Source organism: Aspergillus versicolor, assembly GCF_001890125.1.
Source record: "Aspergillus versicolor CBS 583.65 unplaced genomic scaffold ASPVEscaffold_2, whole genome shotgun sequence".
Taxonomy (NCBI): domain Eukaryota; kingdom Fungi; phylum Ascomycota; class Eurotiomycetes; order Eurotiales; family Aspergillaceae; genus Aspergillus; species Aspergillus versicolor.
The window spans coordinates 1,625,659-1,638,011 of record NW_024467525.1 but is presented as its reverse complement, the minus strand read 5'-3'; the positions used below and the strand labels follow the sequence as shown (position 1 = coordinate 1,638,011).

General features: G+C 50.6%; 8 protein-coding genes across 8 annotated transcripts; 3 read left to right on the top strand and 5 right to left on the bottom strand.

Annotated features, from left to right (window-relative positions):
- Window positions 1–156: 156 nt before the first annotated feature.
- On the top strand, window positions 157–1,078 carry ASPVEDRAFT_123833 (class II fructose-bisphosphate aldolase; the record flags this gene model as incomplete). Its single annotated transcript, XM_040806127.1, has 2 exons — window positions 157–746; window positions 808–1,078. 2 exons carry the CDS (start codon window positions 157–159, stop codon window positions 1,076–1,078), a joined length of 861 nt encoding a protein of 286 aa, XP_040664157.1.
- A 27-nt stretch (window positions 1,079–1,105) lies between these two features.
- Window positions 1,106–3,401, bottom strand: ASPVEDRAFT_80047 (Zn(II)2Cys6 transcription factor; the record flags this gene model as incomplete). The annotated part of the gene is made up of 5 exons (XM_040816804.1): window positions 1,106–1,293; window positions 1,339–1,527; window positions 1,674–2,337; window positions 2,389–3,250; window positions 3,325–3,401. 5 exons carry the CDS (start codon window positions 3,399–3,401, stop codon window positions 1,106–1,108), a joined length of 1,980 nt encoding a protein of 659 aa, XP_040664156.1.
- A 247-nt stretch (window positions 3,402–3,648) lies between these two features.
- On the bottom strand, window positions 3,649–4,395 carry ASPVEDRAFT_37831 (uncharacterized protein). The gene is made up of 2 exons (XM_040811580.1): window positions 3,749–4,395; window positions 3,649–3,683 (listed from the first exon to the last, which is right to left on the bottom strand). Exons 1-2 carry the CDS (start codon window positions 3,975–3,977, stop codon window positions 3,658–3,660), a joined length of 255 nt encoding a protein of 84 aa, XP_040664155.1. The 5' UTR covers window positions 3,978–4,395; the 3' UTR covers window positions 3,649–3,657.
- A 402-nt stretch (window positions 4,396–4,797) lies between these two features.
- Window positions 4,798–5,745, top strand: ASPVEDRAFT_50114 (uncharacterized protein; the record flags this gene model as incomplete). The annotated part of the gene is made up of 3 exons (XM_040814262.1): window positions 4,798–4,882; window positions 4,932–5,353; window positions 5,431–5,745. 3 exons carry the CDS (start codon window positions 4,798–4,800, stop codon window positions 5,743–5,745), a joined length of 822 nt encoding a protein of 273 aa, XP_040664154.1.
- Window positions 5,746–6,036: 291 nt separating this feature from the next.
- Window positions 6,037–7,759, bottom strand: ASPVEDRAFT_80045 (cytochrome P450; the record flags this gene model as incomplete). Its single annotated transcript, XM_040816803.1, has 3 exons — window positions 6,037–7,197; window positions 7,252–7,527; window positions 7,583–7,759. 3 exons carry the CDS (start codon window positions 7,757–7,759, stop codon window positions 6,037–6,039), a joined length of 1,614 nt encoding a protein of 537 aa, XP_040664153.1.
- A 595-nt stretch (window positions 7,760–8,354) lies between these two features.
- Window positions 8,355–10,080, bottom strand: ASPVEDRAFT_80044 (argininosuccinate synthase; the record flags this gene model as incomplete). The annotated part of the gene is made up of 9 exons (XM_040816802.1): window positions 8,355–8,642; window positions 8,697–8,772; window positions 8,826–8,905; window positions 8,961–9,449; window positions 9,517–9,641; window positions 9,706–9,777; window positions 9,838–9,858; window positions 9,918–9,959; window positions 10,023–10,080. 9 exons carry the CDS (start codon window positions 10,078–10,080, stop codon window positions 8,355–8,357), a joined length of 1,251 nt encoding a protein of 416 aa, XP_040664152.1.
- ASPVEDRAFT_456458 (uncharacterized protein) lies at window positions 9,969–10,852 on the bottom strand. The gene is made up of 2 exons (XM_040813346.1): window positions 10,299–10,852; window positions 9,969–10,234 (listed from the first exon to the last, which is right to left on the bottom strand). Exons 1-2 carry the CDS (start codon window positions 10,626–10,628, stop codon window positions 10,100–10,102), a joined length of 465 nt encoding a protein of 154 aa, XP_040664151.1. The 5' UTR covers window positions 10,629–10,852; the 3' UTR covers window positions 9,969–10,099.
- ASPVEDRAFT_37828 (NADH:flavin oxidoreductase/NADH oxidase) lies at window positions 10,317–12,295 on the top strand. Its single transcript, XM_040811579.1, has 2 exons — window positions 10,317–10,920; window positions 11,039–12,295. The coding sequence occupies exons 1-2, from the start codon at window positions 10,741–10,743 to the stop codon at window positions 12,122–12,124; spliced, it is 1,266 nt and encodes a 421-aa protein (XP_040664150.1). The 5' UTR covers window positions 10,317–10,740; the 3' UTR covers window positions 12,125–12,295.
- The last annotated feature ends 58 nt before the right edge of the window (window positions 12,296–12,353 follow it).

Below are 12,353 nucleotides of genomic sequence, written 5' to 3'. Positions count from 1 at the left end.
GGGGCAATCCCCGCTGTGGAGGCTATGGATGGCCCCGAGACGAGGCTCCGGCAAGAACAGACTCTTAAATATCGGCGCGAAGACCTCATATTTGATGCGCATAAATTATCGATTATTTCTCATTGACGAATTTGAGCGCGGGAAAAAGAATAGACCATGGCCGACTGGAAAGAAACGAACACGCACCTCAGCATCCTACGCAATGCCGAGGCCGGCCGCTACGGTGTGATAGCGGCCATTGCATACAATATCGAGCAGGTCCATGGCCTGATAAAAGCTGCTACAACTGCGCGCTCGCCCCTCATCATCCAATTCTTTCCATGGGCTATTGAGGCTTTTGATGGGACCCTCGTGCGCGCAGCTGCGGATGCGGCTAAACGTGCCGACGTTCCCATTTCTATTCATTTGGACCACGCACAGTCAGAGGACCTGATTCGACAGGCTGCTGAGCTGCCATTCGACAGCATTATGGTGGATATGTCGCATCACGAAAAAGAGGACAATTTGCGCAAAACGGCACAGTGGGTGCGGCACTGCAATGAGCGACAAATTGCCACTGAAGCGGAACCAGGCCGCATTGAGGGTGGAGAGGACGGAGTAATGGACACGGCCGGTTTAGAAGCTTGCATGACTACCCCAGAGGAAGTTGATGAGTTTGTTGGAACTGGGGTTGATGCATTGGCTCCCGCATTCGGGAATGTCCACGGTGAATACGGTCCGCAAGGCCCTCAATTGGATTTTCAGAGGTATGGGGTCCGGGAATCCCGTGATATTAGCTTTGAACTTAGCTGCTAACGTAGAACATAGGTTCGACAACATTCGAGGGCAGGTGAACGGCAGGGTTCGATTAGTATTGCACGGGACGAACGACTATGAGCCTGATCTGATGAAGAAATGCATCGCTGCTGGTGTCAGCAAGATCAACGTCAACAAGCTTGTCCTGGATGAATACTACGCGCACCTTTATGCGAGCGCTGGGAAGATGCCGCATACACAGCTAATCGAGGAGGGCATTGAGAAGGTGGTCCAGACGACGATAAGGTGGATGGAGATTTGCGGCTCTGCGGGCCAAGCGTAGACCCTGATCGATAGCAAAAACAATGAACTAATGGCGATTCCAGAGTATGTTTGTGTATGCCTCAGTCTCATTTGGTTTTGGACTCTCGTGGGCCATCCATAGTTGTTTCAGCTCATCTCCAAAGGACTGAACTGGCCAGCCGGTCCGTTGCCGGCATAATTCGAGGAGGTCCAGCACGCATTCACGGGAGCGGCTGCCTTGGGTAAACATTCCGGCTAGTAATGTGAGCATGAGAAAACTTTGCCAGAGTATAAAATTACCTATAAATAGACATTGTGATGATAGCACGCTAGATGCATCGTCCTTTAATGTCATGGCAATGCCACAGATGATTTCTACGCATTGCCGAACTCTCGTCTGCTGCTCGAGATAGCTATCCAATCCACCAACATATGGTTCATGTGAGAAGATAAGAATATGGGCCACACAATGTAGTTGAACGGCGACAGCTTTGAAGGTTAGCAAGAGTAAACGAAGTCTGGAGCAATTGTTCATCCGATGCTAGTCCAGCAGTTGAATGATGGATCAACAGTATTGGGCTATACAGAGAGCAATATACACGCTAGAGACGATATAGCCAGGATTTTAAACTTACCAAACGCCGGAGTCCGAATCCATATGGGTCGAAAGGTTGCAGATGAGCTGGGGGTCATGGCTGGGAGAGGAGAAAACTCGACAGTTAGATGACTCCACCACTCATCAAGCATAGAACGCAGATTCTTCGCCTTATCAACTCTAGCTTGTAGATTGATCTCTGCGAGAATGGATTCCTCCCGAGAACAGTAGTTGATGACTTTTGCGAGAACAAACATTGAGCGAGCAGCAATCTCAGACGGCGAGAGGTCTGCATACGTCTTTTTTGGAACCCAGAAGGTCAGGGTTTTCCGCCTTTCTCGAAATGCTGCCCACACGTCCTGGCAGAGCCATGCCCACCATACAGCCGCTTTCAACCCCCCGGAATCACCATGTATCACTTGCGAACGCTGGATAAGGAAAACACCTTCTAAATGCCGCTGCCAGTCTTGGCTTGAATCGTCTAGCATTTCGTAGGTGGATATAATTAATGTTGTAGCAAGGAGCTCTAGACTGGTTTTGTAACTCGAATATTGCATAGCTTTCTGGACGTAGTGAAGTGTTTGATAATAGTACTGGAGTGAGACTTCCCGGTGGGGATGGTCATGCGAGGGTCGCTCTGGGTTAATCGAGAGGTGACGGGAGGAAAGGGCTAGGATTGCATTCAGAAGGCCAGCATTGCGCATCTTGATAACGTTATAAGCTGTTGTCAGAACAAAGTTGGCGGGAAGTCATACCGCAAGGTGAGGCACAAATGTAGAGAATTTGTTAGTTGGATCGAAAAGATCAATCCATGGGCTGACCCGTTGTACAAAGTTCTCAAACAAGGAGTACTCATGTGGGAGAAGTTGGATTTGTTCTTGTGATTGCCATAGCCTCTCCTCATGGTGTATACTCGCAGGTGAGTTGACGGCATGAGAATTGAGATTTGGTGTAGACTGTTCTGCGCTTAAGCCTGGCCGTAGCTCTTCCTCTTCGATGTGAGTTCGATCCACTATTCGGGTGGCGCGCTGTAAAGGTGTTATATGGGATGCATCTGTTTCTTCAAGTATATCCTGCCCATAACCTCCAATGGCGCTTGATATTTGCGGACTTTCCCTAACAGCATCACTAGCAAGCAGGTCAAACCATCTCACAGTTGCCGCGTTTATAGTTGGTCCCGGGGACTCAATGGAGCTCGTCACCGAATGTGGAATGTCTGAAGGGTATTGTGGCGCTGTGAGACCATTGCCAAATGGTGATGTCGTGTGATCAATTGCCACAATAGCCGCCAATTGATCGAGCGGATGAAGTGGGGGTTGGCTGTGGCTCGTTGTCCATGAGAGAACACTGGAATTCTGTTGTTCATGGGGAGATGATGTGCTCGGCGAATTGCCAGTGTGGGCTTCGGGCATAGACGAAAAGTAGGCCGCAGAAGAGTTGTTTAAGTCCGTGGAAGTCTCTTCGGTTGCTTCATTATCGACGGATTGTTCGACATGTTCAATTGAATCGCGTTGGCTTGAGGGCTGAGAGTAGCTGCATTGTCGGCTGACCCTACCGCATGGGCCACAGACGGGCTTAATTTCATCACATTTCAGGTGTCGTTTTCGGCATGTCACACTATAATTGTGTCTCAGCTATGAACATATGGATAATGGCTAGATGAAATAACGAAGTAGTCAGTGATTGCATACCAGCCAGTGTTGGTGCGGAGACCGCGACCTCGGGATTTTCGGCCTCGAGATAGTCGCACTGGCGTGTCGCACGCCATTCCGTAAAGGGGGCCGCCGTGTTTATTGGTGATTAACTGGCAGTGTCGAGAATGAGAAAGAGGAGAAAGAGAATCGGATCGAGAGAGAACGTGGAGAAGAGCTGCGGATGACTGCTTGGCAATGGGGAAGACTGTCCCTGCGTCACATCGATTGCTTACTAGCTCAGATTTGCACTTATTTATGCCCTCAACATTTATTTGACAGACTTATCATGATTTTATTTACGGAATTGTATCCAGATAATCGCGGAAAGCCTTAGCTACTGTAGGAAATTACTGAAAGTTGCTAAACATCCCTCCCTTTGCCAATAACCCCGATCCATTAACATAGCGACTCATCTTTTCAGATGCCAGAAACACCGCCGTCCCAACTATATCTTCTGGATCACCGACCCTCCCTAAAGGAATCCGCGCCTCTAGATACACCTTCTTCGCTGCCTTTGTTGGAATATAGTGTGTCTGGAGTCCACCACCCCCGAGGGCGCTCACGGACGAGATGCTGGTTATGGAACCGCCCTGGCCTTGTTTAGCTATTTGGCGTGCTGCAGCCTGGCATGGGGAAAGTGTGACTGGCATTGACGTCTATACTCTGGTTTAGAGGGGAGGGTTCGATTCTGAAATTGAAAGTTAGAATGCTGTTGCATTTGTCCAGTGCACTAATGGATGTGAGAATGATGCGTACCAGAGAAGTTCAGCCAGTCTAAAACTGGAAACACTGCATTGAAGACAACAGCATCCAGCTTTCCCCAGCGCTTCACATCCTCCGAAGCGGAGTTCGGGGTTTGTTACGTCGCCTGCAATCTCTAGGACTTGCCCAGCAGAGTACGTCCCATTCTTATGTAGTGATTCTACCTCTCCCCGAAGGCTGTGACGAAGATGTTCATCTTTTGACCGACCCAAAATGGTTTATCGCAACATGCATCCCTACCTGTCCGCCTGATGTATTCGAGGGCGATTGCGCGACCAATTCCCGTTGTGCCACCCGTGATAGCGGCGGCTTTACCACGGAGGATGTTCCAAGCTGGAAGGCCCATTACGGCTCGCTCAAGAATAAGAGGGGCAAATAACTGGAACCTTGGAAACCCAGCTTCTGAAGCGGGTGCGTCATCCCATCCTATTTGTCCTCTTCATGAAGAAGTCGGGGTTACCCTCGACTCGAGGGATCACAGTCTCCACTCTCTCCAATTGATCATCCGAGAGCTCGTTTCGGGGGCAGTGTACAGATGGGATGAACAGTCTTACTCGTTATGATATGCAGGCAGTCCACAGCAACGTGCATTATTCCTGGTCAAATTAATAGCTATTCCATATATGTAACTAGGCTCACACTGTTATAACCTCTTGACCCCTCCAAACAACCCATCAAATGTCATCTTCCGTTACCTCACCCACCAATATGTCCGCAACCACAGAACACGCAGAGAACGCCTCAGGCGACGCTCCCCAAACTCAACTGACGCTCGCCTCCAAGGTTATCGCCAGTAAGCTCACGCTTCCAGCACCCACAGTAATACCATCTAACAACCCCAGTCACGGGCGCAAACCGCGGCATAGGCCTAGGAATCGCCGAATCCTGCCTCACAAATGGCGCATCACACGTCTACTCAATCGACATCGGCAACCCCGGAGACGACTTCAATTCCCTCTCCAAACGCTTCCCGGGAAAACTCCACTCCATAACCGCTGATGTGACGCAAGAAGAAACCATCATCGCAGCCATCGACAACATCATTTCTGAAGCTGGTGGCTTACACGGGATGGTGGTGAACGCCGGGCGAACGCACCATAAGGCAGCGCTGGATTTCACCAAGGAGGAGATTGAGACGTTATTCAACGTGAACCTGTTCGGGTCGTTCTTTACAGCTCGCGCGGCGGCCAAGGCGTTTATTAGGTTAGGTATCAAAGGGAGTATTGTTTTTACGGCGAGTATGGCCAGTTATAGGCCTAACAAGGTATGCAAACCACCAAATCTACCTACCGTGGCGGGAATCTAGTACAGATCACTTGATGACAACTGACTTGTATATAGAGGGTTCCATCGGCACCTTATGGTGCTTCAAAAGCCGGTATCCGGAATATGACCCACACGCTTGCCATGGAATGGGCACAGTATGGGATCCGAGTGAACAGTGTCTCGCCTGGCCTTGTGCAGACGGCCATGACGTATTGGGTACCGCAGCAGCCGGACTGGGAGCAGCAGTTGAAGTACTATGGAGGAATCCCGAGACTGGCGCAGGTGCAAGAGCTGGGCGGTGCGTATGTGTACTTGCTTAGTGATGCGGCGAGCTATACTACGAGTATCGATATCCCGGTTAATGGGGTTATTGGGAGTAAGTTCTTCTAGTTCAAAGAATATTTGGGGGATGCTAATTGCTTGATAGTTTGTTAGATGAGCAGTTCTAAGAGGGTCGGCCCCTTAGTACTCCCTTTATATAAACCAGATTAGGTCGCTGCCATGTATAGCTCTTAGGTTGAGTATATACAGTTCCAGATTAGTAGGCCAAAAGAATCACAAATATAGATCCAATGTTGATTTGGTTAGCCCCTTAGTATAACCATTTGCTGACAAGAAGCGAAGAAAATAACTTTATATACAACTATATAGCTATCCGCAGCCGGTATGGACATTTAGGAATTACCACCCGGGAAGAGGAGTTAGTTTTGCAAGTACACCGTCCGCGGGTGAGACTGTTGCGCTTCGTTTGATCACAAGCTCAGCATCCGGGTCTTTCAGTTCCATGTGGAAACGGCCCACCATCGCAGAAACCAGACAAGCCAGCTCAGCCTTTGCGAATCCCTGGCCGATGCAGCTTCGGGCCCCGTGGAGGAAAGTCATAAGTGCATAGTTGCTGGTCGCCCCACCATTGTTTGCCCTGCCTGGACCCATCCACCGCTCTGGGTCAAACTTGTCAGCGTCGGGCCCCCACAGGTCAGGGTGATGGTTGACGACTTCAGGAGAGATAGACAAGTTGGTGCCCTTGGGAACTTGGATCCCGACAAGCGTTGTATCTTGAGCAGTAGTCCGGAAAGTAAGAGGTACAGAGGGGTGGAAGCGGAGGACTTCGTTGCAGAATGCATGGAGATATGGGAGTGAATCCAGCATAGTCGCCGTGATAGGCTCGGTGGTCTCGTCCACCGAGATGGGAGGAAGATTGGAGCGGATTTCTTCGCGCAGCCGAGTTTGGACAGCTGGGTGCTTACAAAGCGCGTAGACTGACCATTGTAACGCTGTCGACGTTGTTTCATGACCAGCGGCGAGGAATGTCATCATTTGGTCAATGAGCTCTTCATCAGTGAACGTTCCGCTATTCAAAGCCACTGAAAGGATGTCTTTCCCGCTCTCTGCCTCCTCTGGGTTGTGCTTGACCATCTCTCTCTTTTGGCTAATGAGTTCCTGTGCTACCTTTCGAATATACTCTCTTCCTTCTAATATCTCCCTATTGCGTTCTATTGGAAGCTTGTGGATGGCGGTCGGATTTCCCAGAGCAAAGCCAACGACGAACAGAAGTTTTAGCCAGAGCGGAGGCTCTTTAAGGACTCGGTGGTATTGTCCAGCAAGCTCATTGTTCGGATCGGCTAGAGAGCCAAAATCTCGGCTCATGCCCGCAAGCCCTATGATATCCAAGGTGGCTCGACTCGCCCAGGGTCTTATTTCGACAACATTATCGCATTTAGAGGGAGCCTGTAAGACCATTTCAATGCGCTTCACCATCTCCACGCTCTTGAGCCAAAAGTGGGGATATAAATCCTTTATATGGCGGTAGGAGAAAGCAGGCATGAGGTTCTTTCGATGCCTCTGGTGGGAGACTCAGTTGAATGTCCAGCGGGATGGCAGACTGAAAGCACTGACCTTATGTTCAAGACCCTCCACAAGTAGTATACCATGGTTACCAGTGATACGGGCCAATGCGCGACGCATAAATTCTGGTTTTGGGAACTCGTATACATTCTGTACGAGAAGCTCACTCAGAGCCTTTGGTGACGCCACAAGTACTCGTTCCATATTTCCTGCTACGTAGTATCTCAGGAGACCGTTATGGGGAACGGATTGAGACCATTTGAGCAAGTCCTCAAAGGGGGTTTGCAGAACGTATGTGTCGGTATTGCCCTTAAGCCATGACCGGCTCTGTTGGGTCTTAATTAGCTGTTGAAGGACCTGCAAGGCAATAGATGGCACTCACGGTGGGCGTGGGAATGTGTCTAATTGGCGTTAAATATTCCGGATACAGGAATGAGTTGTAGAACAACGCGAAGATAGTAAGAGCGCCAGAAAGAATGAAAAAGGTTGCGAAGCTGGATTTTAGAAATGCGTATCCTGCGATGCCCATATAGAGCACTCCCCACGGTATTTGGACCATGTTGAATTGGGAAACCAGACGCAGATTAAACGTTGATTAAGAGATATGGTCAATCAAAGAACCAAGTGAAGGTGTTCGTAAAGACCACGTGGTAAGACAAAGGTAACATAGTAGATGAGGCCCATGTATAAATAGGCCCAAGGAAAGGATGCCGCGGCCAAGCCCAACAGTCAGATTCCAAGGGTGTTGAAATGTGGGCGTGCACGGCACCCAGGACAGAATTTGGCGCAGGCAGAAGGTTTGAAATGACCCGCGCTGATTGGACTGGCCGCTCGACGTTCTAGGGCCCGTCGGGAGGATTTCTATCCGACCCCGAGAGATCAGATCGCTTCTGAGGGGGTTCCTACTTGGGTAGCTTCGATCGCCATCCATACTGCGGACCTAGGTAAGCTTGGGGAAGCTCAGTGGGGCAGCACTGGGAGACGTCGGTTGAAACTGTCGAGGCCAAGGTGACGCATGTCCATATCACTTTTCTATTTCATTACACATAGGTATTCTAAAACACTTGCCATACAAAACCCATAAATCGCACACAAACCTTCCCCGAAGGCGCTTTTCAGTTCACAATCGTAATTCGTACCAGCGATATCACATCTTACATCTTCTCGCCAGCGGCCTGCTTCATCTGGCCGTACTTCTTCAGACGGATGGCGGACACGCCAATGAAGCCAGTGGTCTCGGTGGGAGCGAAGTCGCCGATCTCGTCCATGCTGGATTCGGACATGTCGTACAGCTTCTCAGTCTCGGAGGAGCGGCCAAGGATGATCATGTTACCCTTGTAGGCGCGGCAGCGGACCTTGCCGTTAACGGACTTTTGGGAGGCCGGGATGGACTGCTCAAGGAACTCACGCTCGGGGGAGAAGTAGAGACCGTTGTAGAGGATCTATCACAGAATGTAAGCAGCGCGAGAGTGTTGAAAGGTGAAAGTTGCACAAACCTTGGAGTAGTTGACAGTGATGAACTGGTCACGCAGAGCACGGACCTCACGGTCGAGCACAAGACCCTCAAGGTCACTAGAAAGGGTCAGTTAACGTAATGATCGAGTGAAAGGAGAGGTCGTTCATACACGTGTGCGGAGCGGAGGCAGGTAAGACCAGGGGTCTCGTAGCAACCGCGAGACTTGATACCAATGAAACGGTTCTCGACCTATTCAGCGTTAGCATCATGATAAGCCTACCACAAATAGTCAAGGCGGGCTCACAATATCAATACGGCCAATACCGTTGCGGCGGGCAATTGTGTTGGCAGTCAAGAAAAGGTCAACAGCGTCGGTGGCGGTCTTCTGCTCGCCGTTCTCGGTGTACTCAAGCTTGACGGGAAGACCCTTCTCGAAGTGCACGGTGAAGTCCTCGGGCTTGTCAGGGGCAGAGAGGGGGTCCACGGTGAGCTTCCACATGTCGGTGGGAGGAGTAATGTCGGGGTCCTCAAGGATACCAGCCTCATAAGAGCAGTGGGCCAGGTTCTCATCCATACTCCAGGGCTTAGACTTAGTGGAAGTCACAGGGATACCCTTCTCAGCGGCGTAGGCAAGGAGATCGTTACGACCGGCGAAGCGCTCGTAGAAGACCGGGTCACGCCAAGGAGCAATGACCTTGATGTCGGGCTGAAGGGCGTAGAAGGCGAGTTCAAAACGAACCTGGTCGTTACCCTTGCCGGTGCAGCCGTGGGAGACAGCAAAGCATCCTTCCCTCTATTCAACACGCGGGTAAAGTAAGCTTGTGTTCAAATACTGGTTTTCGAACACGGATGAGACGAACCTTAGCGACATCGATCTGGGCACGGGCGATAACTGGGCGAGCCAGAGAGGTACCCAAGAGATAGACGTTCTCGTAGATGGCGTTGCAAGCAATGGCGGGGAAGCATAGCTCCTCGACGAACTCCCCTGTATACCAATACCGTTAACCTCAATTCCCCATTGGTTCAGTAATTGATCGGAAGATACATACGGCGGAGGTCGACAACTTCAGCCTTGACGGCACCAAGCTTCAGAGCCTTCTCCTTGATAGCGTCGAAGTCCTCTAGGGCGGGGTGTCAGAGCGCAAGTAGCGGTGGGGGTTAATTCACGAAGATCGCGTTACCTTCTTGACCAACATCGGCAGCTGGGATACCATTAGTATCGAAATAGAGAGTCAAAACATCAATTGAAAGAGATACTCACTGAAAGCGACCACCTCGTAGCCCTCATCGATGAGCCATTTCACTGTGCATTTTGGATCAGCCGGAGCACGTGGGGAAGCATTGGGGGAGACCGGAGAAGGCTAACAGATAATGCTGGTGTCGAGACCACCGCTGAAGGCGACACAGATCTTTCCTTTGCCCATTTTTTATGGTGTAGTACAGTTAACGGGGAGAATTGAGAATTGGAATGGAGAATGGAAGGAGGGGGGAAATATTAAGGTCGGAGCGTTGAGTCACCCCAAGGAAAAAGTTTTGGCGGGATGCGGACCACGGAGTGGAGGCGCGTCTCCGAACTCGCTATCAATCGTCACGTTAGCTCCTTGGCGCAGATAAGCGTCGATCCTCCTCCCAAAAGCCTCACCATGCACTTGCTCCAGGGCAGAAATTTGAAGCTCCGGCTGGCCTGTCGTTGATTTATGTATCTGGAGAGAATGTCCCAGAAACCGCCTTTATGTCTTCGGTTGCATCCTGCAAAATCGGTGGATACGGGATGAAGAGAGGCACAATGCCTTCGCAAGAAGAAGCGGTCTGCACCTCGCTTGCAGTTACTTTCTGATGGCAGCCCTTCTGTATAGCGATTTGCCCTTGCTGTGTGAGAGAAGGGAGAAACAGATGCTCCGAAACTATACAATATGCCGGAAACATAGAGCGCCCATCTCGCCGTTGCATCCACTCTACCGAGGCTTGACATCACCAACTCGCCATGATTTCTAAGCCGCTCGTCGCATATAACCCCGAAACCCCTCTTCTGGGCATCTCAGTGCAATTGACCTACAATTCCCGCCCAAGCTCAAATTTTGACCATGGCTTCGAAGCAAGTACCCGATATTGATGTCAAACCTGCCTCTGGCATCTCTTACTTCACCCCAGCCCAAGAGCCCCCCGCAGGAACTGCTGCCGACCCGCAGTCAGATGAAGCGCAGATTCCAAAGCTGTTTCGGCCTCTCAAAGTGAGGGGTCTTACCTTACACAACCGTATTGGAGTTCGTCGCCCTCTTATCTTTGTCCTTTACTCCCAGTTGGCCTGTTCACCTGCCGTGCAAATATTACACAAGCGCCAATATAGGTAACAAGTCGCTGACAATTGAATCGCATTCATAGCTGTCGCCGTTGTGTCAATACTCCGCAGACGATGGCCATATGACCGCATGGCACATGGCCCATTTGGGAGGAATTGCCCAGCGCGGGCCCGGTTTTCTCATGGTAGAGGCGACCGCCGTCGAGCCAGAAGGTCGCATCACACCGCAGGACCTCGGTCTCTGGAAAGACTCGCAGATCAAGCCGATGAAGGATGTCATTGAATTTGCGCACAGTCAAAACCAGATTATCGGAGTCCAGATTGCGCACGCCGGCCGAAAGGCTAGTACTGTTCCTCCGTGGCTGTCTTTCGGCGACATTGCAACCGAGAAGGTTGGAGGCTGGCCAGACCGTGTTAAAGGCCCAACTGGCGTCCCATTTGCATCGCGATACCCTACTCCGAAGCAAATGACCAAGGATGATATCGAGGATCTCAAGGTCTCGTGGGTGGCCGCCGTCAAACGGGCGGTTCGCGCTGGTGCGGATTTCGTTGAGATCCACAACGCGCACGGCTATCTCCTTATGTCTTTTCTCTCGCCTGCCGTCAATACCAGAACAGACGAATACGGCGGGAGCTTCGAGAACCGTATCCGCCTCAGCCTCGAAATTGCGAAACTGACCAGGGAGGCTGTTCCAGAACATCTACCCGTCTTTTTGCGGGTGTCGGCTACCGATTGGTTAGAGGAAGCACAGCCTGATCAACCAAGTTGGCGATTAGAAGACACAGTCAAATTCGCTCAAGCTCTAGCAGAGAGTGGCAATGTCGATGTCCTTGATGTTAGCAGCGGTGGGACTCATTCATCCCAGAAAGTTCAATCCAAGCCTGGCTTCCAGGCACCGTTCGCTGTTGCTGTGAAGAAGGCAGTGGGTGACAAGTTGATTGTTGGGACGGTTGGAATGATCGACAGCGGCCATCTAGCAAATACACTACTCGAGAAAGACGGCTTAGATATTGCGCTAGTTGGCAGAGGATTCCAGAAGAACCCAGGATTAGTCTGGACATTTGCTGAGGAGCTGGGTGTGGAAATCTCTATGGCTAACCAGATCAGATGGGGGTTCTCTTCGCGCGGCGGCGGCCCATATCTTAGGAAAAGGTCTGGTAAGATTTAAGGGGGCTTGCAAAAGACATAGACAACTGGAGATCCCAAATGCCGTCGGGACTTTAGATAGACTGTCTGTAGACGGCGGAGTCATGGAACATGTTTATCATCTACTGTCTCATTTAGAATGGGTACCAACCGTAAATGAACATACAAATCTATCCTTCAATATACAAATAGCTCATGATATGCAGACGCCATGCCAAGTGCTTAAGAAACGTAATGTAGTAACCGGCAGA